This window comes from Stomoxys calcitrans, chromosome 1 (genome assembly GCF_963082655.1).
Source record: "Stomoxys calcitrans chromosome 1, idStoCalc2.1, whole genome shotgun sequence".
NCBI classification, from domain to species: domain Eukaryota; kingdom Metazoa; phylum Arthropoda; class Insecta; order Diptera; family Muscidae; genus Stomoxys; species Stomoxys calcitrans.
In genome coordinates, this window is record NC_081552.1 from 133,647,440 (window position 1) to 133,673,564 (window position 26,125).

Below are 26,125 nucleotides of genomic sequence, written 5' to 3' on the forward strand. Positions count from 1 at the left end.
CAGGCTGATATCGGGGCCGATACAAACTAATTGCCTTCGGAGATCAACGCTCAATTAAAATGTATCGCTGTGTGTGCTAAAAAAGATTAGTGCGATCTGGCCATGTGCAGCACTAGATTTAGTCAAGAAGGAAGATATTCCTTCTCGACCAATGGCGCATGCTTGGATACCAAGGATTCCCTCAGATCCTAAATCGATACCTGGAAGACTAAGGGAATGTAATCCCCATCTTTTAACCACCGACTGGAAGATTGGTAGATTGGATTAGGCTGATGGTGACGGAGACATGCAGTATTCGTACTGTATCCTCCGGATTCAACAAGTTGAAACTGAAGGTCTATAGAAGCTGTGGGGTTGGGGAATCAGGAGACGACTTAGCAGTTGTTGCTGAACACTTACCTGAGGAACTATCGACTACATTGCTAGTCTGGCGGATTGCAGGAGACTGAAGATCCCCCTGCTACAATCGAGAGAGAAGGGGGAGGCATCGAAACGGAACTCGACAAGCCTGTGTGGGTGTGCCATCCGGATGGACTGGGCTTAAGGTGTGCGCCAGCGGGGAAGGACGGAACTCAAAAAGTACTTCGACAGCAGCAGCTATTGAAGCATCTAAGGGGGAATCGTCCACACCGCAAGTGTCCAGTGTCCTGAGGAAGAGTGGTTCCACTGCTTTCTTTCCGCCCCTGGATGCGTACGGAAGCTCATTATGACAAGATCTAACGAATCTTGTGAGTATGAACTCCTGGCGGAATCAGGAGACGAGGCTAACGCAACAGTGGTGGAAGTTCTGAATCCTGAGTATGGTCCGGTTTCTGCAGATAAATCTTCATCATTGTAAGGCCACTTCGGCGGCACTGAAGGACCTTCTGATAGCAGGGGCATTTGACGTGGTTCTTATCCAGGAAACATGGGTATGTGGAGGAACGGTTCGTGGACCAAGAAGGGTACGGGATATGGGAGACACAGAACCTGTATGCTTGCAAAAAACACTCCAAATGTTTCTCTTCTTCCGTCGCTAAGCACTAAAGATTTAGTAGTAGCCAGGTTTGAAATAAATAAGTCTCATTACTCACTGGCTTCCCTATATATGGCACACGATTCAGAGATTCAGCCTTCAAACCTTTAGTTGCTTGTTGAAGCCACTTCTGCAGGGCCTCATTGTAGGAAGTGATGCTAATGCACATCATCAGATATGGGGAAGTTCGGATGTCAGCGAAAGGGGTGAGCTGGTTATCGAATATTTTATAAGCTGCAAACTGGCGAAAGGAGATAAACCGCCCTTCATTACCAGTAACAGGAGGTAGTAAATATTAACTTTGTATCGGAAGATATAAGTTGAAGAATATGCGACTGGGATGTGTTGAACGACCACAGCTTCTCTGATCATCGTTATATTAGTTTCAGTCTTGGAGAAAATACTGCAGAAGTGGTCCCTCGGCTAAACAGAAGAAAGGATAAATTTCGGCACATATTCTACGTCTATCTCTTCTAGACCAGAAAACGAAGTGGCAGCTGCGGATGATATAGACATAATGGTCAAGCGGATCACGATGGCCCTGAATGACTCGTTTGTGTCAGCTTGTCCTAGTGCAAAGCCAAGGGGCAAACAGCGACCGCCATGGTGGACCCCATAGCTGGTTGGTCTAAGGAAGGACTGCAGAAAACTTTTCAACAGAGCAAAAGCCACAAGAGAACCACACGATTGGGACATCTATAAGGCTTAGCTAAGAAAATATGAGGGCGAGCTTAGAAAGGCTCAGAACAAATCCTGGGTAGAATTGTGGAGCTCCGTGGAGAATACACCTGAGGCCTCTAGGCTGAGGAAGATGCTGTCCTCGAGACCTATTACGGCGGGGCATATTCAGAAGTCAGAGAACGCATGGACAATGTTTAGTGAGGGAACACTAGAACTACTCGTTGATACACATTTCCCGGGAAATTCTCCAACGGAAAACGTGGCGCCAGAAGAGGTTGTCACTGGTATGCATTCTTCGGAAATTATGTCTGAGCCGAAAATCCTTTGGGCGTTAAAAAGTTTCGACTCCTTTAAGTCGCCAGGCCTGATGATGTATCACCGGTTGAATTTCAAGTTGTTTCTGATAGACTGATTCCGTCGCTTAGGGAGATATACTCTGCTTGTATCAGCATGTCATATATAGCCCACAGGTACACGAAGGGAGGTCCACGAAGGTCATTGTCATTCCGAAAGCAGGAAAACCTTACATAAACAAAACACGAAGGCGAAAAATTTTCGTCCTGTTAGTATGTCATCCCTTATACTGAAGGCTCTTGCGAGGTTGATAATCAGCATCCATGGAGATCGCCTGTCTCGTTAGCAGCATGCATATAGTAAAGGTAAGTCCACGAAAACAGCCTTTCACAACCTAGTCGGCTACATAGGGGTTCTCTCGCTGTCAAGGAAAATACACTGTCTTCTCTACTTTGGAATATAGCCATTAACAATATATTATTGTCTCTGGAAGAAAAAGGTGTAAAAGTGGTCGCGTATGCTGATGACGTGGCTATTGCGGTCAAGGGAAAGCTTCCCAGCACTGCAAGAGATATACTTCAAGAAGCTCTACGTGGTCGCTACAGTAGCACCTGTCTCCTTGGGAGGAGAGAATGTTCCATTTATAGAAAGCGCAAAATACCTGGGTGTGTTGCTGGACGGGAAATTGAACTTCAAATCCAACGTTTGGAAAGGGCAAGAAAGTAAACTCTTTCCCTATACACCTGCAAGAGAGCCATTGGCAAATATGTGTGGTTTGCACTGCGCATCATGTATTAGGTATATACTGCAGCTGTCAGACCTTTAATGCTATATGGTGTTGTGGTCTGGTGGATGGCGCTTCAAATATCCACCTCCTGTTAATACTCAGCCGGATCCAAAGGATGGCATGTTTGTGCATCACAGCCGCACTGAAGATGACACCATCAGATGCACTGAATTTAATGTTACATTTCAGCCTCTTGACATTGTGGCTAGACAAATTGCTGTGACCACTGCCGTGAGGCCACCGTAGCGCAGAGGTTAGCATGTCCGCCTATGACGCTGAACGCCTGGGTTGGAATCCTGGCGAGACCATCAGAAAAAATTTTCAGCGGTGGTTTTCCCCTCTTAATGCTGGCAACATTTGTGAGGTACTATGCCATGTAAAACTTCTCTCCAAAGAGGTGTCGCACTGCGGCACGCCGTTCGGACTGCGCTATAAAAAGGAGGCCCCTTATCATTGAGCCTAAACTTGAATCGGACTGCACTCATTGATATGTGAGAAGTTTGCACCTGTTCCTTAATGGCATGTTCATGGGCAAAATTTGCAAATTTTATTGCCGTGAGGCTAAGAGAGCATTCTCTTTGGTCATGTGGCGTCTACGGACACTGTGTTATCCTTGATACAGTGTCCGATGTTCGAGGCAGTGAAGATTACACTCTACCTGAGGCGCTTTTTGATAAAAAGTACTGTACTACTATTCCTGATAAAACCGATTGGAACTACGATATCCCTGGTAATACAAGTTACATAGACTTCTATACGGATGGTTCCAAACTAGACGACTAGTTGGTGGGCTTTGGTTGTACTCTAAAGTTCTAGAACTGGTCATATCGAAAAGGTTACCCAACCACTGCAGTGTGCATTAAGCGAAGATCCTTGCAATTAAGGATGTGGTGGAACGGCTGGCTAAGATATAATCTCATTACGACAATTGGCATAAATATTTTCTCAGACAGCCATTAAACCCCTGGAGAACGTGTTTCTGAACACTAAAACCGCCCTCCACTGTCGCAGATCTCTCAACGAGATGGCTGAACAGTTCAAAATTCACCTGTTTTGCCTGTCGGGCTACAGAGATATCCCAGGGAATTGTAAAGCGGACGAGCTTGCGAGACTAGGAACTACCTTACACATTCCAGGGATACTGGAATCTGTGGGTATTTAAATCTCATGCTATAGAAGTAATTGTTGTTAGGCATTTTATTCTCAATATTATATTCAGAACTGGCAAATGCATATGATCACAAATCTGCCGTTTTTTTTATTTTTGAAAAAATTCTATTTTTGAGTCTAGAAGTCTGGGTGTATTTTTAGGAGGGCCAGTTGGACGTAAGTTCAAAGTCTTAGTAACAGATTTCGAAATGCTCTAACACAAAACTTTGTTAATTTCATCTATCGCATCGATAGATTATAAGATTGTAGAATGTCATTCCATTCCACAGACATCAAAAGATTGTTAAGTTTCAAATAATCTGTTTTAGGAAAACAATATACTTTTTCACTCTCATCAAATACTTTCACACTACGAATACGTAGTGTGGAGATGGTACAAATGCTTTCATGTGGCATGTTGGATGAAATTTGGAATGTACGAGCATCAAATAAATAAATGAAAGTTATTTATACGGATTTTCACCGCCACAAATTCCGTATTATGTAAGTTCTGCAAGTTAACTTGCTCTGAAGGAAGTTCGATAGAGATGGCTATCAAAACCCCACCTCCAGTCTTTTTTGATACATCAGTACGACCATATCTAAAGATTTGATATTTTGAACAAAGTATCTTTGAATTAAAAATATTATTTTTGTACCTTGTTTCGGTAAAAACTATAATATCATAATCTAAATTGTAGATGTCAGCATATAATGTTAGTCCCTAACATCGATAAGAAATTGAATTAAAGAAATACAAAATTGATAAGAAATTTTCGGTATGGTCAAATATCAGTTTTTTGTCACCTCATTTTGCAGATAGTAAGCAGGACATGTAATTTCTAGGAACTTTTCTGTAGACGAACTCATGGATAATAACTTTAGGAGACCAAAAGGTTGGATTGACTTCGGCATCGAAATCCTCTTCCGGGATAATAATTTTGAACGAAACTGCTCTACGCTTCACAGAGAATGTGAACTTGAAAACATTAAAATCCCTTTTAAGTTTTTGCTTAATGTAAAATGATATATCCTCAGGCGATGTATCATCCGTAAAACGTGAGGCAAAAATAGTTTTTTTCAGTAACAATGAGCGCCCCGGTAGCCTAGTTGGTGGCGTACTTGGAGGTGCAGGTGTCTGTCGCTACTGTGGTATCACAATGGGCTTAAAATTATCTAAGTTAGTCTGTAGGTAAGAGTGGCAGTCGTACTCTTACCTAACTTAACAAAGACTTTTAGTTGTCGTGGTTCATTCGTAGCTTCAGGAGTGTTACATGGGGTAAAATTCATGGGAGTATTTGCAGATGGATATTGAAAACGAGTACTGGAGACTTAGACTGGCTGTTCATTTAATTCATTAACAGTAATAGTTGGCACTAAATTACGTGTGCTATCATTAGTAATGTTTTGATTGTTATCTGATTTCGAAGCAGGTTTCTTTCTCTTCCTTGTAGAGCCGTTGGGCGAATGAAAGAATCGTTCCAAGCAAAAAGCGTTACTAAACATTTCCTTATATTTTTCAAATTTTTTTACAAGGGTCTATAATTCCGTACTGAAAAGATGAAACTCCATTTTCATGTTTTTGAAAAATGTGAAGAATTCGGCATCATAGGTTTTACGTTTAGAACAACCCCAACGAAGGCCTTTATCTTCCAGCAAATTGTATACAGAGCGAGCAGCAAGTCCAACGCATTTTGAATGAAATAATAATAGACAGAGCCAGCATGACACCATTGGTTCATTTTCTTTATTAATTTTGCAGTTTGGGTTTAAACAGCTAGCTCGTTGTAGCTTAGTTACAATCCGTAGCGGGGTTTTAGTAATGAGGTAAACAAGATAGACAGTAGTGTTGATTAAGAAAAGATTTAGTGTGCTCAAGAACCACTGACCAGCACAAAGAAACAACAACAAATATTCCTGTTGAAATAAATTTTTAAATATTGATTTGCTGAAAACAGCTCGATGAATGAACAATGCAATACACAAACACAGCCAAACAAACAATGCAGAAACACCTTGCGAACAGTATGGATATAAATTTCGTACTGGGACGAACAGTATATATGGAAAATCAAACAATGATGACGAGCGATTTTAAATGTGAAGCGATTTGCAACGGAACACATGATGAAAGTCTTATACAAGAAACACCAAGAGTTGGGTGTGGAGAAATGGTAGGTATTCCACAGGGAAGAGAAGGAGGGAGTAACTCTCCTTGTGGTGGGCATTGATCATGTCTCCGTGACAAGTTTGGCTGAGATCAGAGGCATAGCGTACTACAGGGCCATGGCCGTCTTTTTCTACAATAGATTGGGAAGACAAGGATAGGCAAATATCCTTATATTGCGCCATCAGGCGGTGTAGTGGCGGGACACTCAATAATGCCAAACGGATAGGGGACCGACGACGAGATTATCACCGACTCTCTCAATAGTGGCAAGACTAAGATAAGCAAAGACTAAGATAATAAAACATCAGGCAGTGCAGGAGCGAGAGACTCAACACAGCCTAACGAACAGGGACCCGACGACGGAACAATCAACGACTTGAGAAAGTCGTTGGAAAGAGATTAGGATGACTTGGATAGATAAGAATCATAATGCTGAAACATCAGCCTGTGCAGTGACGAGAAACTCAATGCAGCCTAAACAAAAGGGAGCAGACGGTGAGACCATCATCCACTCCCACGAAGTCCATCTAATGAAGGACCAATGACTGAGTTCTTCCAGATAAACCTCCGCCGGAGTGAGATGGAGAAAATCAGCAAGGGCAAGATTCATATTGCCTTAATTCAGGAGCCATGGACAACTCGTAGTTTCTGGACTGAACCATATCAACTACCAATTATGCTATGCTAACACTGGTACTCGGTACTCGTCATAAAAATATTAAATATGTATATTCCTCAGAGTTGTCAACGTCGAATGCAACAGTGATGAGACAGGGATATGGCAGCCGGCATGGCAGCCGGTTGTACGTACCGGATTGACCCGATGGAGTTCTTCATCGGCAAGGGCTGCCGCCTCAGTGTATAACACACTGTTACAACAACAACAAAAACAGGGATACGGTGAAGCATACCTGGCATCCATTTATCTCCCTTTCGCCTCTCCGACACCGCCACCCACGTCGGAGCTGCAACCGCTGGTGAGCTAACGACCTAATAACACGTAATATTGCTTACAACACTACCTTTGTTAATAGGATTGGGAAGAGGTTTAAGATGTGACAATATGTTCGGAAAATCTAATCGATGAGGTTCACGATTCGAGGGTCTCCATGAAACACTCTTTTTCTGACCATCGCTGGCCGTGATGTTCTAAAACTAATAACAGCACGGCCAGCGCCGAATCCGATAAGCTTCCGTACTAAAATGAAAAACAACTGACCACAATTCGGAAGACTACTCAGAAAATGACTTGTGTAAGATAATTTAGATTGTCCAAGCATAGAAGACATTGACGAAAATGTCAACAAGATTACGATTGCACTAGTCGAGTCTTTCGAAGATAGCTGTCCTCCGCGAGAAAGGACCGGGGAGATTCGCAACATTGGCAAAGAGGTCCGCAGACTTTTTAGCAGAGCACGTCGTATAGGGATGTGTATTACACACGGCTCAATTAATACAATAAGATTACCAGAGCGGCAAAACGTTCCTCCTGGAAGCTTTTCTGCGACCACGTCGATGGCGTTAATGGCGCCGCCAAGATGAAAAAGTTTCTCTCAAAAACGCATGTCCAAACTGAAACGTTAGTAGACAACATGGGAGTGAGAGCAGAAACAACGGTGGACATGTTGAGGCTTTTGATGAAAACCCATTTTTCACAGGATACGAAGGGACTCACGGAGACACCGGAATCTTGGAATAATGATGTTGATTGAAGGTTTATCATAACGGAATTTAAGCCTTGAGAAGCTTTAAACCATTTAAGTCACCCGGACCCGATGGAATATTTCCGGCGTTACTACAAAAGAATTGCGGCTATTTGGCGCCTCATCTGGCCACTATTTTCACAACGTGCCTAGATCCTGCATGCACTCTGTGGGTCCCAAGACATAAATACGAGGGTAGCCTTTTAAATTTCGGGATTAGAGAACACAAAAACAAATATTAATCATCGAAAATCGCTTTATTGTCTTTCAAAATATTTCCCATTACGATCTATTCACTTTTGCCTGCGTTTGAACCAACTGTCGAAGCACTTTTGCCACTCTGATTAAGGCGTCTCAAAACATGCAATCTGAATCAACCGCTTCTTCAGGTGTCGAAAAACGTTGGCCTCTCGTTTTATTTTTTAAGTACGGGAGTAAAAAGAAGTCATTCGGTGCCAAGTCAGGACGGCGGATGAATCATCATATCGATATTTTCTGTGCTCAAAAATCCAGTTGTTTCGTATTTTTTGAGCATTTCATTCGACCAATGCGGTTATGAGACTTAAGGCGATCGGGGAATGGATTAAGGATGGGAGCAGCTCATACCATCACGGTATAAGCGAGGCGACGATAGGAAACATGAAAGAAAGGGAAGAGATTTCCGATCGGATACCTGAGACGACACTTAAGGTCGAGTGTGGCACAGTCTTGGACTGACGGAACCCTAGTATTGGTTTTTAGAGCGCACTTCAAGCCGATTACTGGCTTAGGTGTATGTCCATAGTGGCATGGGACGGATTAATGTCCGCACTCTCTTTTCAACCTAACCTTACCTAAATAAAGACTCAAAAACCACAGAATAATTTTTTTTTGCAAATCCTACTGATGAGTTTGATAGTACTAAACTAAATCGCGATCTAGGATACCAGCCAAATGAAAATGCAAACGCGAAACTGGTTAAAAACTTTGGGATAGCGCCCAACCACAAAATTATCATGTAATACGATTAGAACAAATGACTGTCAAAGAAGATGTATTTAAAAGTAGTGTACGAGTTTGTTATTAAAAATTGGCCCAAAGTGTCTGTGCCACACCATCATCCAGCAACCTCCAACAAAACACGCTTAAAAATTGGGACAATATTGAAATCATATATAAAATTTTACCAGAAGTGTCCGGAGGCCGTCTGTCCAAAACAGACATGACCTTGTGTATATCAAACGATAAAAGGGTCCAAATGAACGGACTGGAGCGTTAACTACGGATGTGGTAAAAATATTTAGGGCAAAGTATCTAACAGCCTCACTCGAAAAATACCACAAAACAGGACATGTTGGTCTGTCGGGACAATATGGAAATTAAGCGATAATTCGTTTATAGTAGATTACGCAACTAATATCAGCGATCAAGTATCTGGGTGGCCGGGCTCACCCAAAACACCCTTTAACGGTACATGTCGAAACATCGCGATTATCTTTGATGCAAAAGTTCTATCTATCATATTTGTATACCCTCCACCATAGGATGGGGCTATACTAATTTCGTCATTCTGTTTTTAACTCCTCGAAATATTCGTCTAAGTATATATATAAAGTAAAGTATATATATTCTTGATCGTCGCGACATTTTATGTCGATCCGCAATTACTTTTTGGGCAACCCAATATATAAGATTCGGCCCGGCCGAACTTAGCACGCTTTTACTTGTTTATTTGTTCTGTATAGACTCAAAATGACTGAACCGATTTTCTTCAATTTTTTTTAGATTGTGTAGGATGTGTACCATTTTTTAAAAATGGAAAACTGCCAACATTTTTCTGTTACTGTGAAATTGATAAAGATAACGGAAAAAAAAAATTTGTTTTGAAAATTGTGGTGGCTATTTGGTGCAGCAACTGAACCACCGGTGGTGACATTTGGTTTAAGTCAGAGCTGAATTTTGTAATGATTGCAAACATAAATTTTTAGATCGATCCTAATCTTTCAAAGCCATCAAAGTGTGGTTGTCTTTGCGAATATCTTAATTTTATATGAAAGTTTCGGCGAATAAGCTTCAGTATTTTGATGAAATTTTTCATTTGCGCTCATCTACAAGTTATTGATTGTGTGGGTTTTAAATTACTTTTGTTTTCATAAAATTTTACGCAAACAAACTGAAACCAACTGATTAAGCAATTATAATTGTTAAATATTTCAAAAATACATTCTACATTCTGCTTTCTTTCTTTCTTTGTTCACTTATTGATATCAAACGAAATGGAAAAATATAAAACTTTCTCTCACAGATAAAAGTCCGATGACTATGTTATTTTAATACATTTCCTCATTTAAGGTGGGTATTAAGATCGTCTTTCACGACGAAAATTTATATTTTTTTGATTACTTTTTGTAGATAATAGATTTTCAAGCAAAATCACAATCAATAAACGTTTTATGTCATCTGTGATATTTTGTAGTAAACATGGGTATTTCACTGTGAAACACGAACTAAAAAAATCATTAAAGATATCGTACATAACACATAAGGAAATCACTATTCCCGAAATCTTCTCATTGTAAAAAGATTTTTTCGGAAACAACCAAAAATTTAAAAAGTAAATTTTAAAATGTTTTAAATAATATTTCACTGTGCTCGAATCTACGCCCAAAGCCAACAGAACCAACAAATTTCTACTAGAATTTTCGTCCCTTAATCACTATGAGCTCCGTATCAATTGCCATAAATACAGTATTGTAAATTGTGGAATTCCAAGTAAAAAATAACAATGTTTCATTTGAAATATTTATTTAAAATGTAAATTAAACTAGGTGGTCATTTCGGGGTTTTGAAAATTTGTTTCCGAGTCCTTAAAATTTTTAATTTCATTGATAATGTAATTCAAATAATTTATAATTAAATATTATTAATTATCCTTTGAAAAAGTTTTTAGAAGTTTAAGAAATTTTTAAAATAATTTTTTTTCTACAGATAAAATTTCTATTAAACTAATAAAGCGAGAATTAAGAGAAAATTCGTATAGAATTATGTCTTAGAACATTTTTTGTTAAATGCTTGTCTTTCGGAGCAATTTTTATAAAAAAATTTTTGGCAAGAAAATTTCATGAAGATTTTGTTGAATTTTTTTTTATAAAAATGTTGTCTTTAGAAATTTTAATTAAAATGTTTTCTTTAAAAAATAATTTCGAGAGGTGACCTGTTTTGTTATATTGTATCGGCTATAGGTCCATGAAAACACAAATCTATTGCCAACTGAATGTTCTCTTCTGCTGTGCTTGTTGACTGTGTGGCGATATATGTACCTTCGCGCAGCTTTCTATGTCTTTTTTGAAATTCATTCTCGCGTCAGGTGGTAAGTCGATGATATGCAACAGCTTGAGAGTGAAACTTCGTCTGTAGTTGTTCTCTTAAGCCAAGATGTCCACGTCGTTGAAGTTTGGCTTATGACCAGTCAATGCACAGTGTGCTGCTAGAGCAGTTTTTTGCTCGATTGGTTTATCCTTGGCTTTCTGGTCAGATTTATATGCAGATAACATAGTTTTTAGTTTCGTCATGGTAGTGCCAATATATGCTATCGAGCATATATTGGACTTGTCGCCATTACATTTAATTCTTTATGCCACGTCTTGCTGAATAATTCATTCACAGTTCTGCTGGTGCTAACGAGTTGGTATTTGTCCTTGTCGTATTGATTTGATTTGCCACATCAGTGATTTATAAATTTTTCCTTCTGTATTCTGCTTTCCGTCAATTATTTTCCCAAGACCTTGCTTAGCTTTGCTTAATAGTGTATTAATTGTCCAAATTGGGAAGTCGTTAGCTCTAAGAATTTCCTTTATTTTCCTCTCTTTCTCTGGATAAAAGTCTGGATCACTTATACTAAATACTCTTCTAATAAAATTCGGTGCCGTGTTCGTTATTACTCTTTTGTGGTGTTTGGAATAAAAATTGATCAATATTCCAGAGGCCGTCGATTTTTGATACCAATCTACTTTCAACTGGTTGCATGTCTATAAACTACCAAGTCCAAATAAGGTAGATTGCCATCATATTCCTCTTCCATCGTAAATTGGATGAATTTGTTGAAGGAGTTCAGAGTGTATCCGCCACGTCTGATTTTTTCACAATCGCGAAAATGTCGTCTATATATTTTGTCAATACCCTAGGTTTCACCATTTTGTCACCCATTGGCATTCCTCTAAGCTGTTCATACAGCTTGTTATCGTATTTCAAAAATTTCTGCTGTCCTTAATGCAGATTGTAAGTAATTCTTTGAAAATTTCCCGTGGTATATTGGTATATTTCTCATTCTCTTCCCATTTATTCTCAATTGTCCGAAGTGCCAAATTGATTGGAATACTTGGGAACAAGGACACCACGTCAAAAGATACTAAAACTACGTCTATGGTCATATTTCTTATCTTCGCTTTAAAATCCACAGGGTCTTTAACTTTATATTTGGAATCGTTTGTGAAATTTTTCAGAATATTCACTATGTACTTACATAGATGATAGGACGATGCGTTTATTGATGAGCATATTGGTCTCAAGTGTGTACACTCTTTATGGATCTTTGGGAGACCATATATTAGAGAGGCCAATGCGGTCCTGCTGGTCAATTTATTCTTTTCCTGGATATTTAAGAGGTTCAAATTGTAAAGTTTATCCACCAATTTGTTGTTCCTTATCTGTAGCTTAGATGTTGGGTCAATCTTTAACCGCCTATACATACACATATCGGGTATTATTGCCTACGTTTGATTCTCGTAGTCATCTTTGTACAAAGCCACTGTCTTTCCTCCCTTGTCTGCCGTTAAAATTAATAAGTCCTCATTTTCCTTTAAATACTTCGTTGCTTGAAACACTGTGTTCACCACATATTTGTCTTTCGTATGTGATCATCTATTAATGTAGTTAGCTTGGTCCTTACCATCTCTTGTTGCTCTCTATTCTCAATAGTTCGCACACATTCCTCTCCCTCTGCAATGACTTGCAAGAGCGGAAAGTTTTTATTGGAGTGTAGGAGAGCGTGTTTCAGACCTAAAGAGAGAATCCATTGCACGTTGGTTGGGATCTCTCGCTCTGTTTTATTCACAAACCATTCGTCGTTGTGTCTAATGTTGAGTGTTTTGACTTGACGTTGTGTGGGTACTTGTAATTTCTTTATGTGTGTTGTCTTGCTCTTGCTAACTTTGAAATCGCCTTGGGTCAGTAGTTCTCCTAGCTTAGTTTTTGTATTCTCTACTTTCTCTTTATTAAACATGGATTTGCTTGTTAATGATCAGAGGATTGATATTGTATCTAGTAAGACGTGGTTTTTAACAGTTCTGTGAGCTGGTCCGATCATGCTAACATTGCAACCGAAAACATTCCTAGTTCTAGGTTTAGTATATGGTTGTGAACCTTTTTTGAATTGTGATTCTTCGAACCTCCGCAAATTGAATGTAGCTTTTAACAGCATAGTCCGTTATGTGTATGGTTTAAAAAGGGGTCTGTATGGTTCGCAAAATGTAGATTCTCAATTTGGACTTAGTTTCAACAATCTTCTAAATACCAGATCATTAATATTTTTATATTAGGTTATTGTGGAAAAGAAACCCAGATATTTGTTTGAGAGACTGAGATTTGCCCAATCTGATAGAGGAAGAAAGTTAATACCTTTTAGAAGACGGAGTCTAACGTCTAAACGACAATTTTATATTAGAAAAATACGTCTTTGGAATAATCTACCACGCGATATTCAATGCATCAGCAACACGATTACCTACTTAAGTCGGATGTACTATATATAACAATAAATCTACACTCTAATTATAAGATTATTATCTTGTTGTGTAGACAATCAATACATAAATAAATAATTTTGAAGTTGCGATAAAATTTCCTCTTTTATCGGTTTTATGTGTCTTAGTTATTATTATGCTATTTAACGCAACGTTTTGGATTGGAACTGTTGCAAACCTTTTATGTTCTTATTACAGACTATTCCCCATAGTTGGATGCCGTGTGTCCAAAAAGGTTTGATTATGCAATTGTAAATCAGTAATTTGTTTTCCAGCGATATTATTGAGCTAGTGCCAATGGAAACTTCATCTTATTGGCTTGTATGTCTAGAGCCTTTCTTTTTGTCTTTATATGCAGGCACTTAGCTTCATTTGCCTGTGGAATTTCAATTTGGTTCATTTCTACAGGTGGGCATATTCCTTGATTCAGGGTGAATGTGACATGGGTAGACTTTGTCTCATTCGCTTTTATACGCCAATGTTTTAACCAAATACAAAGATCATTAAGATAGTTTTGCAGGGATATACTTGCCAATATAGGGTCTTTTTCTACAGCCATTCCAGCTGTGACATCAGCGAACGTTCCAATGACGGTCGTTTCGGATTGGGGGAGATCGGATGTGAATAAGAGATACAACACTGGGCCCATAACACTGCCCTGGGCAACACCAGCTCTTATGCAGTTAAATTCACTTATTTCATCTAATCCTTGAACATATTGTAGATGAAAAGATGAAAATGTTTCGCAAGTATGATTGATAAACAAGTAATAGTTGGTTGATATAGGCGACGTATGAACCACGAGCTGTATGACGACGATAGCATAGTTACACGCATCAAAATACAACGGCTGCGTTGGCTAGTCATGTTGTCAGAATGGATGAAGATGCTCCAGCAAAGTCTTTTGAAGGCAAACACGGTGATATACGCAAACCGGGAAGACCAAAAGCCCGGGAAGAAAGATCAAGTTGTGGGAGACGCCTCGAAACTTGGTGTCAGAGATTTCAGAATGAGCGCAGAAGATCCAGGCGCTTGGAACGCTATTCTACGTTCGGCTAGTGGAACAAATATTCTGTCATAGCCATTAAAAGTAAGTATGGTAATAGTTGATTGGAAGAAGTTTTCGGATTTTATATATTGGGTTGCCCAAAAAGTAAATGCGGATTTTTTAAAAGAATGTAAATGCATTTTTAATAAAACTTAGAATGAACTTTAATCAAATATACTTTTTTCACACTTTTTTTCTAAAGCAAGCAAAAAGTAACAGCTGATAACTGACAGAAGAAAGAATGCAATTACAGAGTCACAAGCTGTGAAAAAATTTGTCAACGCCGACTATATGAAAAATCCGCAATTACTTTTTGGGCAACCCAATAGTAGACCCTCATGCTATACTTTATCAAAAGCTTATGATATATCTAGAAATGCTGAAGTGCTATATTGTTTTGACTCAAAGGCATGATTGATCGTTTCAACTAAACGGTGTACTTGCTCGATCGTACCGTTGTTATTACGGAATCCGAATTGATAATCTGGTATTAGGTTCCGTTTCTCAATCAAAGGCATTAATCTCTCAAGAAAAAGTATTTCCAAAACTTTGATAGAATTGGGAACAGACTTATCAGGCGATATGATTTTACTTGATCCACCGGCTTGCCTGGTTTTTGGACCATTATTGTCTGTGCTATTTTCGAGAGGAGAGTCTCAGTAAGGAGTCAGGTGACACTGGTTCTTAATTCAATGTTGAGTGCCAATGATACTCGAGATGACAAGGCGAGTTATTGGCGCCTTCAAATAACCAATGGCCAACATCAGCGTCAGTTCCCAGGTTAGGGGCCGCTGGAGGCGAGCGTCGGATCTTGGAGTAAACGGCTCGCCACAACGAGGGATGCGTGTGCAATCCCACAAAACCCATGCGGTTGGGGCGCTGGGCCAGTAACCCGCCCCCGCAAAATTATGAGAACTACTATGAGAAACAAAGGAATAGTAAAAACTGACCCCCCAACGTTGACGACCCACGCAAACGAAAAAAGGACCATGATTTGCGGATCTGCACCTGGAATGTCCGAAATCTTTATAAAGAAAGTGCAGTATACGCGCTGGCGGATGTATTGGAGAAGTACAAGGCAGATATTACCGCCTTACAGGAAGTGCGATGGGCTGGGAATGGCGTCACTACAACACCAAACGGTGACGAACTATACTATAGCTGCCATAACACGAGGCATGCATTTGGCTGTGGATTTGTGGTTAGTCGGAGACTGAAACACCTTGTCTCCGGCTTTACTCCGGTGGATGAGAGGCTAGCAATAATCCGCATAAAAGCCAAATTCTTCAACATTAGCCTTATTTATGCTCATTCCCCGACGGAAGGCAAGGACGAGCAGACCAAGGATATTTTCTGCGAGCGCCTAGAGGGAGAATATGACCGCTGCCCCGCCCATGATATTAAAATCGTTCTGAGAGATTTTAATGCGAAGATAGGGAGGGAAGACATTTTTGGTCCAACAGTCGGAAAGTTTAGTCCCCACGAGATAACGTCCAGTAATGGGTTGAGGCTGATAGATTTCGCCACGGCAAAAAACATGGTAGTTAGTAGCACCAGATTTCAACATAAAAATATTCACAAAGCCACATGGCTGTCACCCGATCAAAACAGAGAAACCAAATTGACCACGTTGTGATAGATGGAAGACATTCACCCAGCGTGTTAGATGTACGATCGATCCGTGGAGCGAATATAGATTCGGATCATTACCTTGTTGCACCAACGGTTCTCAGCCGTTTGAACATGGCGAGGAAAGTACGATCTGACACTGCACGGAAGCTGGACATTGAAAAGCTCCAAACACAACAAATGGCAGCGGCATACTCCACTCGACTGACCCAACCGCTTGATGAAAGCACTCCTAGTTCCAATGCTATAATGGCGCTTTGGCAAACTATTGCCCACTCCACGAAAAATGCCTCGAAATCCGTACCTGGGTACCGGAAGCCTCCTCCAAAAACCCATGGTACGACCAAAAGTGTCGAGATGCTACTGAAGCCAAGAATGCGGCATATAGAGCAACCCTGCAATCAGTAGCAACACGCCAGATGAAGGAGAGGTATCGGGAGAAAAGGAGAGAGGAGAAACGTCTATTCCGCAGAAAGAAAAAGGAAATGAAAAGACGTGAGTGTGAGCGAATTGAGATGTACAGGAGTCGGAATGAAGTCTGGAAATTCCACCAAAGAATTAAACGTCAAACCGATGGCTTTGGTGCAGGCACATCCTCCTGCAGAGACAAAGAAGGAAATCTGGTAACTGACACAGATAACATGCTGAGGATATGGAAAGAGTATTTTTCCTAACTGCTAGTGTCCGAGGCGAAGAGGATACCGCAAACAAAACAAATCAATGATTATGGTATAGAATGTTTGCCTCTTAGTCAGAATGAGGTACAAGTAGCAGTTACACGACTAAAGAACAACAAGCCGACGGCTTACCAGCTGAACTATTTAAGACCGGAAGCGACACGCTGATAAGGCGTATGCATCAGCTTATCTGCGCAATCTGGCTAGAAGAACGCATCCCCGATAATTGAAAGCTCAGTTAGACGGAATGTGCCAACTACAGAGGAATAAGTCTCCTCCCCATCACATACAAGATTCTCTCGAACGTACCGTGAGAAAGATTAAAACCTGAAGTCAGTGAGATAATTGGGCCCTATCAATGCGGCTTTGGAGCTGGTAAATCCACCCTGAACCTGGAAAAGACTCGAGAAGAAACAAAGAACTACAAAGCTGCATTCGGTACACCTTTACGTTCAAAGGTATTTCAAGCCATGTCTGAGTTTGGTATCCGTGCAAAATTCGTAAGACTCTTCCGGATGACACTTGCTGGTACGCGTTCCTCAGTAAGAATAGGAAAGAATATCTCCGAACCATTCAATAAGAAACGAAGTTTCAGACAAGGAGACAGCCAATCGTGTGATCTCTTCAATATCCTGCTGGAGAAGATTATACGAGATGCAGATGTGAATAGATATGGCACACTAATCGCAAGAGAACACATGCTACTCGCCTATGCCGACAACATCGACATCATAGGTCGTTCACCGAAAGTAGTAACTGCTGCGTTGAAAAGAATCGAAAGAGAGTCAGTGAAAATGGGTCTGGCAGTAAATGGAGATAAGACGAAATGGATCGTTTCAACTCCTAAAACGCCTTGTACAACAGAACAGACAAAGAAAATGAAGAAAGTTGGGAACCACAACTTTGAAACAGTCAGTAACGTTATCTACCTCGGCACCAGTTTTGAGGTTAAGCGAAGAATAATACTGGCAAACAGATTAACTAAGCAGTTTAGAAACAAGGTCACCTCTCGACAGACGAAGATTACACTTTACAGGCACTGATACTACCCGTGTTTTTGTATGGTTCTGAGGCATGGGTACTTGTGAAAGCAGACAAGCTGTGCTTGGATTATTTGAGAGAAAGATTCTTTGTAAAATATATGGACCAATTTGCATTAATGGAGAATATAGGAGACGTATGAATAAGGAGCTGTATGACGACGATAGCATAGTTACACGCATTAAAATACAACTGCTGCGTTGGCTAGGTCATGTTGTCAGAATTGATGAAGAAACCTCAGCAAAGAAGTCTTTTGAAGGCAAACACGGTGGTACACGCAAACCGAAACCAAAAGCCCGATGGAAAGATCAAGTGGTGAGAGACACCTCGAAACTTGGTGTCAGAGATATTAGAATGAGCGCAGAAGATCGAGGCGCTTGGAACGCTATTCTACGTTCGGCTAGAGAAACAAATGTTCTATCATAGCCAATTAAAGTAAGTAATGTAAGGTAAGCTAAACAGCTTACGTACGTTTCGTGTTTTTGTTTCACTGTCAAACATCTTCAGTTTGGTCTATAAATTAACCATGAATCGTCTTACAAACGAAGGCCGCTTGCAAATTATTGAATTGCATTATCAAAATGCGTGCTTTGTTAGGAAAGTTCATTGCGCGCTTCTTCCATTTTATGGACGAAGCAGTTACGTCGCCAAAATTGACTGAGGTCCAGTCATCCCGTCTACCGGGGTTCGAGAGTGATATCTAAGTTACGTTGCTCCAAGTGTTCCAGCCACAAGTTTCACTTATGTTCGTTCACTACCCTGTTTTTTCCAGATTCAGCTCGCTGATTCTGGGGTTAATGGGGTCCGTACAATGAATCCCATCACGCACGTCTGCGAGTACCACTGCCTGCTCCGGGAAATTGGGCCTCACTTCGGGTATTCAACCGGCTGGTATTAAGCGAGCGGCTGCTGCGTTAATAATGTCTCGGAATTGCCTCTCGGCAACTAGCAGATTCGAGGGAGGTGTCAGTTCACTGAAGCGGCGATTGGTGTACTCTCTGAAGCCGACCCAATCCGCCTTCTTCGGATTGATAAACGTCTGACACTCAGAAGTTATGAAATGATGGCTTGCCAGTATACGTCAGGAGATCAGGAGATGCAATAGAAATGTCTGGTGAACTGCTGCATCTCCTCGAAATTCTAGTGGTGGCATCTTCATTTACCGTGCAAAACGTGGAGCTTTTAATCTTCTCTGACAAAAATATGCCCAGCTTGTCGTTCCCTAGGGGAGAATGCCATGAAACGTGATGCACATTAAAATCTCCTAGAACCAGAGGATTGTGGCGACACAGTAGCCCGCCCACTTATGTCGGGCTTGTAACTTGGCCATTAACTGGGTCTCGGGGATTTTTTTCGAAATTCGTACATTTAGGTTCTAAAAAAAATGTTTTTTTCTTTACGGATTGGGCTTGGTGGTTAGCAAATAAAACAAAGTTTCTATTGCATATTTTCCCAAAGTTTCGTCAAATTTTTTGACTTTATCAGGAGATTTATTTTTATCTATTTATATAAAAAATGTACGAGTCACCAAAACAAAAAATAAATTTTGTTTGGTAGTTAAGGTACTTAACGTACTTTCTTTACGTTTTAGCCTTATGCTCCTAAAATTGGGATACATTTACACCTTGGCATTAGGTGTAGCATCGGGAACAGCGAAGCGACGGGGGTATGTTAGTCTTTATATATAAAAGAGTTGAGTGACTGACTGATCAACGCTGAGCCCAATCGGCCAAAGCTAGAATCATGAAATTTTGCACGAATGTTGGTGTTGGGTCGGAGGTACGAAATTCATACGATTAGGTACTAAATAGAACATGATGGTGAGTGTTTGTGGTGGGCAAACGGAAAGGGCTAGAAGAATGAATTTGGGCTCAATTAAAGGACGTCTCGAAAAAATAAGATTTGTCTAAAATAATTTCCCAAATTAGTACCGGAAGCGGGAGAAATAGTATGATTAGTGCCGCAATTGGTACTATTTGGTACTTTTTTTGTAAATTGAGCTACAGCTCCGAATTTTGGCACACATAGCAATCTTAGATGGGAGACATGATGATTTGTTGGACATTTGTACATTTAGGTCCAAAAAAGTATCAAAAAGGTTCGAATTGGTGGACTTTGCCCAGGACAAACGGTTAAAGATAAACTTCGAAATTTGACTTAAAAGTTACTGTTTCGAACAGTAACATAGTAGAAAGAAACATTTTTAAAAATAGTTTTCGAAACGGCAGAAAACGTACGTTTTATACCGCAGTTCGTACCATTTGGTACTTTCTTTAAGGATAGAGCTAGGGCTCTGAAATTTGGCATATAGGTACATATAGGAAATATTTGATAGATGACTGAATGATGTTTTCAAAATTCATGAGGATTTTTTTTTTGAAATTCGTACATTTAGGTACTTAAACGAACAAAATGGTACTTGTTTACGAATTGAGTTACAACATGGCGACTAGATGATATTTCAGAAATTCGTACATTTAGGCACTAAAAGTAAAAAACCGAATTGTTACGGATTTGGCAACAGCATTCAGAATTGGGATGCAGTTCCACCCTGACAGTTTATATAGGGTGACATGAAGACTATTTTGAAATTAGTACATTTATGTACGCAAAATTCGTACATTTAGGTACGCAAAATATTGATGCAATTTTAATTACAATTTTTTTAACTTCACTGAACAACATCAAAAAAAAAAAGATAAATCCTATATAAGACACACCAATTTGGTGCTGCACCAATGGTGCTGCTTGGCAAGAAAAATTGTAATATTTAATATATTTTTGCTCTGTCACAAATTCAGCAGACATACGCCTATTTCAAACTGTTGGAAATTTATCTTGTCATTCTCCAAATTGACCCTGATCCTCTCAGTGACCTCTGCCAAGGCAGTTTTACAGCTGTGGTTAGAACGAAACCCGGACTGTCTCACATATAACAAAGAGTTCTCGTTGACAAAAAACGACATTTGCAAATACAGCAATTTCTCAATGATCTTTGACAAGTAACAAAGAATCGCAATTGGTCTATATTCCTTGGAATTTTAAGGCAGTGGGATGACTTTGGGATGCTTCCATGCTAAGGGAAAATAACTCGTGGTCAAAATCCTATTAAAAACATAGGTTACATGAGGAATAATTGGGGGGAGCAAGAGTCTTACAAATCTAGGATCAAAGCCATCAGATCCGACAGCGATAGACTTTACAGTCGCGACGCACTCAAGGACATCAGTGTGACCACTACAGCTGAAGCCAAAACCAGAGTCGTCATCGAGAGAGGGGGAGATATTGAAGCCATAAAAACTGGGATCAACTGGTATCTGTGCGACATTAACAAAGGCATCATTAAGCCCATTGATGTCCAAGTTTGTTGAACATCTATTAGTATCTTTCCCAATTCCTAGGTCTCGAAAAACCTTCCAAGTTCTCTTGAAGCCTATTGCAGAAGTAAAACGTCTGTAATAATAGTCTTTCTTGGCTATCTAAATCAACTTATTGATGTGGTCTCCTGCTGAGCGAAAGGCATCATGTAACTCAGGCGTTCTGAAACGTTTCCACCTGCGATGCGACATATTCCTCTCGTGAATAGCCGAAAGAATATACCGGGAGAACACGGTTTCGTTCTGGAGGACACTTCTCTAGTCTTGAGTGGAACCGTAAATTCCTGTAGGTCACGAATATTCCTCTGTAGAAAGTCAGTTTGTTCATCGATAGTTTCCATACAAAAAATCAGATCCCAGTCGATGAGCACAACACTCGAAAGCAAAAAATCATGGTCGAGACTGGCAAAATCTCTATATGAATAAGTTTCCCTAGTCCTGGTGAGCTCAAATTCATAACATAAAAATATCATGCCATATAGGAGGACTTTAGAAGTGTCACTAACAAAGTACAGATCGAGAAGCGTGCTGGAGGATGCGGAAAAATGCGTGGGGAATTGTTAAATTGACAGGCAAAAGCCCCAAGGAAGACATTTCAAACGTCAAGCCTGTGTCCTGTAAAACATTAGAGTTGAAGTCCCCAGCAACCACAATGTCTGAGTAAGCAAGAGAGAGAGGTTCAAGGACAGAGAAAAAATCCTATTGAAAACATAGGTTACATGAGGAATAATAAGGGGGAGCAAGAGTCTTACAAATCTAGGATCAAAGCCATCAGATCCGACAGCGTTAGACTTTACAGTGTGACCAATACAGCTGAAGCCAAAACCAGAGTCGTCATCGAGAGAGGGGGAGATATTGAAGCCATAGAAATTGGGATCTGTGGGACATTAACAAAGGCATTATTAAGCCCATTGATGTTCAAGTTTGTTGAACATCTATTAGTATCTTTTCCAATTCCTATGTCTCGAATAACCTTCCACGTCCTCTTGGAGCCTATTGTAGAAGTACAGCGTCTGTAACAGTAGTCTTTCTTCGTTATCCTAATCAACTTATTGACGTGGTCTCTTGCTGTGCGAAAGGCATCATGTAACTCTCGTGAATAGCTGAAGGAATATCCCGGGAGAACCACGGTTTCGATCTGGAGGACACTTCTCTAGTCATGAGTGGAACCGTAAGTTCCTGTAGGTCACGAATATTCCTCTGTAGAAAGTCAGTTTGTCCATCGATAGTTGCCATACGAAATATCAGATCCCAGTCGATGAGCACAGCACTCGAAAGCAAAAAATCATGGTCGAGACGGGAAAAATCTCTATATGAATAAGTTTCCCTAGTCCTGGTGAGCTCAAATTCATAACATAAAAAGATCAAGTCATGGTTCGAAAAACATGAGGCTGACAGTTGGTCGTATAGGAGGACTTTAAAAGTGTCACTAACAAAGTACAGATCGAGAAGTGTGCTGGAAGATGCGGGAAAATGCAGAAGAAATTTCAAACGTCAAGCCCTTGTCCTGCAAAACGTTAGAGTTGAAGTCCCCAGCAACCAAAATGTCTGAGTAAGCAAGAGAGAGGTTCAAAGACAGAGAAAAAATCTCGCGTATCCGTACGGTTGTTAGGTCTATAAACGCACCCCATTAGGAGCTTGGTATCGGCAGCAGACACCTCAACAAAAACATACTCAATTGGGCCACCTGAGTTGGACTTTATACATAACTGAGTATTCAGGTAGTTTCTCACATACAGAGCGTTACCGCCCCCACGACGTAATCTATGAGCTCTTTGCACACAAATCCTGAAAGACCAATAAAAGCATCAGGTGTTGACTAACTCACTCACGTCTCCGACACACAGACTATATCAATGTCAGAGTTCTCAAAAATCACCTTGAATTCGTCAAGCTTGTTATTCAAGCTTTGGGCATTAATATGGCAGATATTTAATCCATAATGTTGCCTAGACAATATCCTGATCATATTCGCCGTTGCATCTCTAGTATTAGTTGTAGCAATCATATTTAAAGAAGTAAAGAGATTTAATTAAATCCTCAGCAACTCGGAAGATGATAAATGTTATGGATGGAGATAAATTAATTTTGATGAATGATAAGATACAATAATAAAAATGTAAGAAACGCATGACAAAAAAACTAAATATAGGATAACATATATGACATGAGATTAGTTATAGTTTATGAGTGTACAAGTTTCTTTCTTTTTAGGGAGAGGGCATCTTGTATGATTCTATAGTTTAAATTCGAAACTATAGTGGTGTTTTTTGGCATTTGGTGGTGTTTTTCGCGTAACGCTCCCTTCCGATATCAAAAAATTATATAGCCTATCGCTCCTTCTAGACCAAAGTCGTAATCGGACCCTCCCCCCTCGCGATATTAAAAAATTATATAGCCTATTGCTCCTCCGGACCACTCAACACAATCTGTGAAAATTTCAAAGAAATCGGTTTACCCGTTTTTGAGTCTATACGGAACAAACAAATTTACAAACAAACAAACACAAATTAGCTGTATTTCTGTTTTTTTTTTTTTTTCCAATTTAACGAAAAAATCAATGTAGAGCTTTTAATTGATATCTTAAGTTATAGAATTGTTTTCGTTTTGTGCAATTTTGACAGTCGTATGTTTTTTAAACAATTATAAGAAAATAAATCCCCAGGTGAAGCCAAAAATTTGTTTAATTTCATAAAAAAAGGCCTCCAAGTTTAAAATAGAACTAATTCATAAATGAAGAAAGTAATTATATACTTGAAATTTCGATAGGACTGCATAAAAATCAGTGATAAACCCATTCGAGATATTCCAAAAAAATATTCTACGAAATATTGGCAAGGTATGTAAGAATACAATGGTACATGGTATACATGGTATATGGGAATACAATAGATGATGCTAGATGCTCGTCTTAATGGGCGAATCCACCAATTTTTGAATAAGGAGTATGCACTGAGCTGGTGTAAAATCATATGATCCAATTGATCGTTTGCCCGGCAAACTTAATAATCATGATATTAAAATGCGCTCAGCAAATATAAATTGTTATTATGTACAAGTTAGTTTAAACAAGTAATCTAGAAATGCTTAAATTAAAAATACAAGGAAAATAAATTGCATATACGTACCGCTGATGTTGTACCATAGGTGTTCACTGTCTTCATCTGTGGCCTGAATGAGGGTAACTAAAAATCCAGGTTTATCGCTTTCAGTTACTTCAACCACGTTATTGGTAGTTTTTATTTTGGGTGGAATATTTGATAATTTCAAAATTGGTACTACTACCACATTTAACCTTGCAGTTTGGCTTCTTTTCGGAAACCCATTGTCCTCTGCTTTTATAATCAGCTCATAGTCAATTTCTGCATCAAGAGATTTAACAGCGTAGATTAAGCCGGTGTCAGCGTCAATGCGAAACTTATTCTTTCCTTTTCCTGATTTTAAGAAGTACGATATTCTTCCATTATCGCCAATGTCAATGTCAGTAGCTTGTATCTACGAAACAAGACAGTTATTATAATTTCTAACTCTTACAGAAGGCAATGTTATTTTACCTGAAAGATGGAAGCATTAACTGGCAACGAAGAAGGAACTTGAACTTTGTAAAACCTTTGATCAAATTGTGGGCTGTTGTCGTTTATATCTTTAATTGTAACCACAACGTGGGTGGTTGAGTATAGTGGAGGCAAGCCGTTGTCATAAATTTGGATCTAAAATAGAACAAACACATTTAATAACAACATTCTAGTTTAGTTTTAACTACACCTTCTCAGCGGAAATCAAATCATTCATAAAAAATTAAAAACGAACTTTTGATGGGCTTCGTAACAAAATTGAAAGTTGCAAAAATAAAACTATTTTCTCTTCGCCAGTGCTACGAGGGAGTGCTACGAAGTACGAAACTTAAATTTTTGCGAATAAATGTTTCTAGGCTACTCAGTAGCAATATTTACTACGCCCCGAGAAATTAGATTAGATTAAAATCTTTAAACTTTTGAATGAATTCATACGAAATTTTTTAACTTCTAAACAACAATTGGGACGTTCTTAACAAAAATTGAAAATGTTAGGCGTTAATTAGTTGTTTAAAAGCATAAATATAATAGCATTAGTTGTTGTTGTTATATAATTTCTGTTGTTATATAATTTCATTAAAAAATTAGCAAATTGTAGAAAATTGGAAAAAAAATTAATTTTATGCTTGTAAAATTGACAGATACGATGAATAGAATTTTATTGACATTTTTGAGCTTTTTTTACTTTTCACCATTTGAAAACAGCAGAAAATGTTTGCTGTTTTAGCAAAAAAACTACAGCTGTCCTATTTTCAGTATATTTTCTGCTGTTACAGTAAATATTTTTGCAGTTTTTCCTAACAAATTTCTCTGAGTGTTTGAATGAATTATGAGAGACGAAAACAATTGGCTTCAAATTTGCTACAGATACTTCTTTTATGTAAAGGTTGCACAGATTTAACCATGTCCGCCTATGACTTGAACGCCAGGGTTCAAATCCCGGCGAGTACATCAGAAAAATTTTCAAATGTGGTTATTACCTAATGCTAGCGACATTTGTGAGGTACTGCACCATTTGGTATGGCAGCCATGTAAAAACTTCTCCACAAAGAGGCCGCCGCACTGTGTGGAATTCGACCTCGAAAGTGTCGTTAAATTCAAAATGAAAATTTCAAGCTATAAAATATTATGCAACATTCGAAAGGACATCAAATTCTCTTTCATATTCCGGAAAAAATATGGTCTTAGGACATATAACC

The 26,125-nt window shown here is 39.3% G+C and overlaps 1 protein-coding gene across 1 annotated transcript in view; it reads right to left on the reverse strand.

Moving 5' to 3' along the window:
- The window catches only part of LOC106089744 (fat-like cadherin-related tumor suppressor homolog), a 737,514-nt gene that overhangs the window by 567,469 nt on the left and 143,920 nt on the right, over nucleotides 1-26,125 (reverse strand). The window contains exons 7-8 of the mRNA XM_059363292.1: nucleotides 24,906-25,061; nucleotides 24,480-24,846 (exon numbers count right to left, since the gene is read on the reverse strand). Of these exons, the coding sequence (XP_059219275.1) occupies nucleotides 24,480-24,846; nucleotides 24,906-25,061 (523 nt within the window). The remainder of the gene's footprint in view (nucleotides 1-24,479; nucleotides 24,847-24,905; nucleotides 25,062-26,125) is intronic.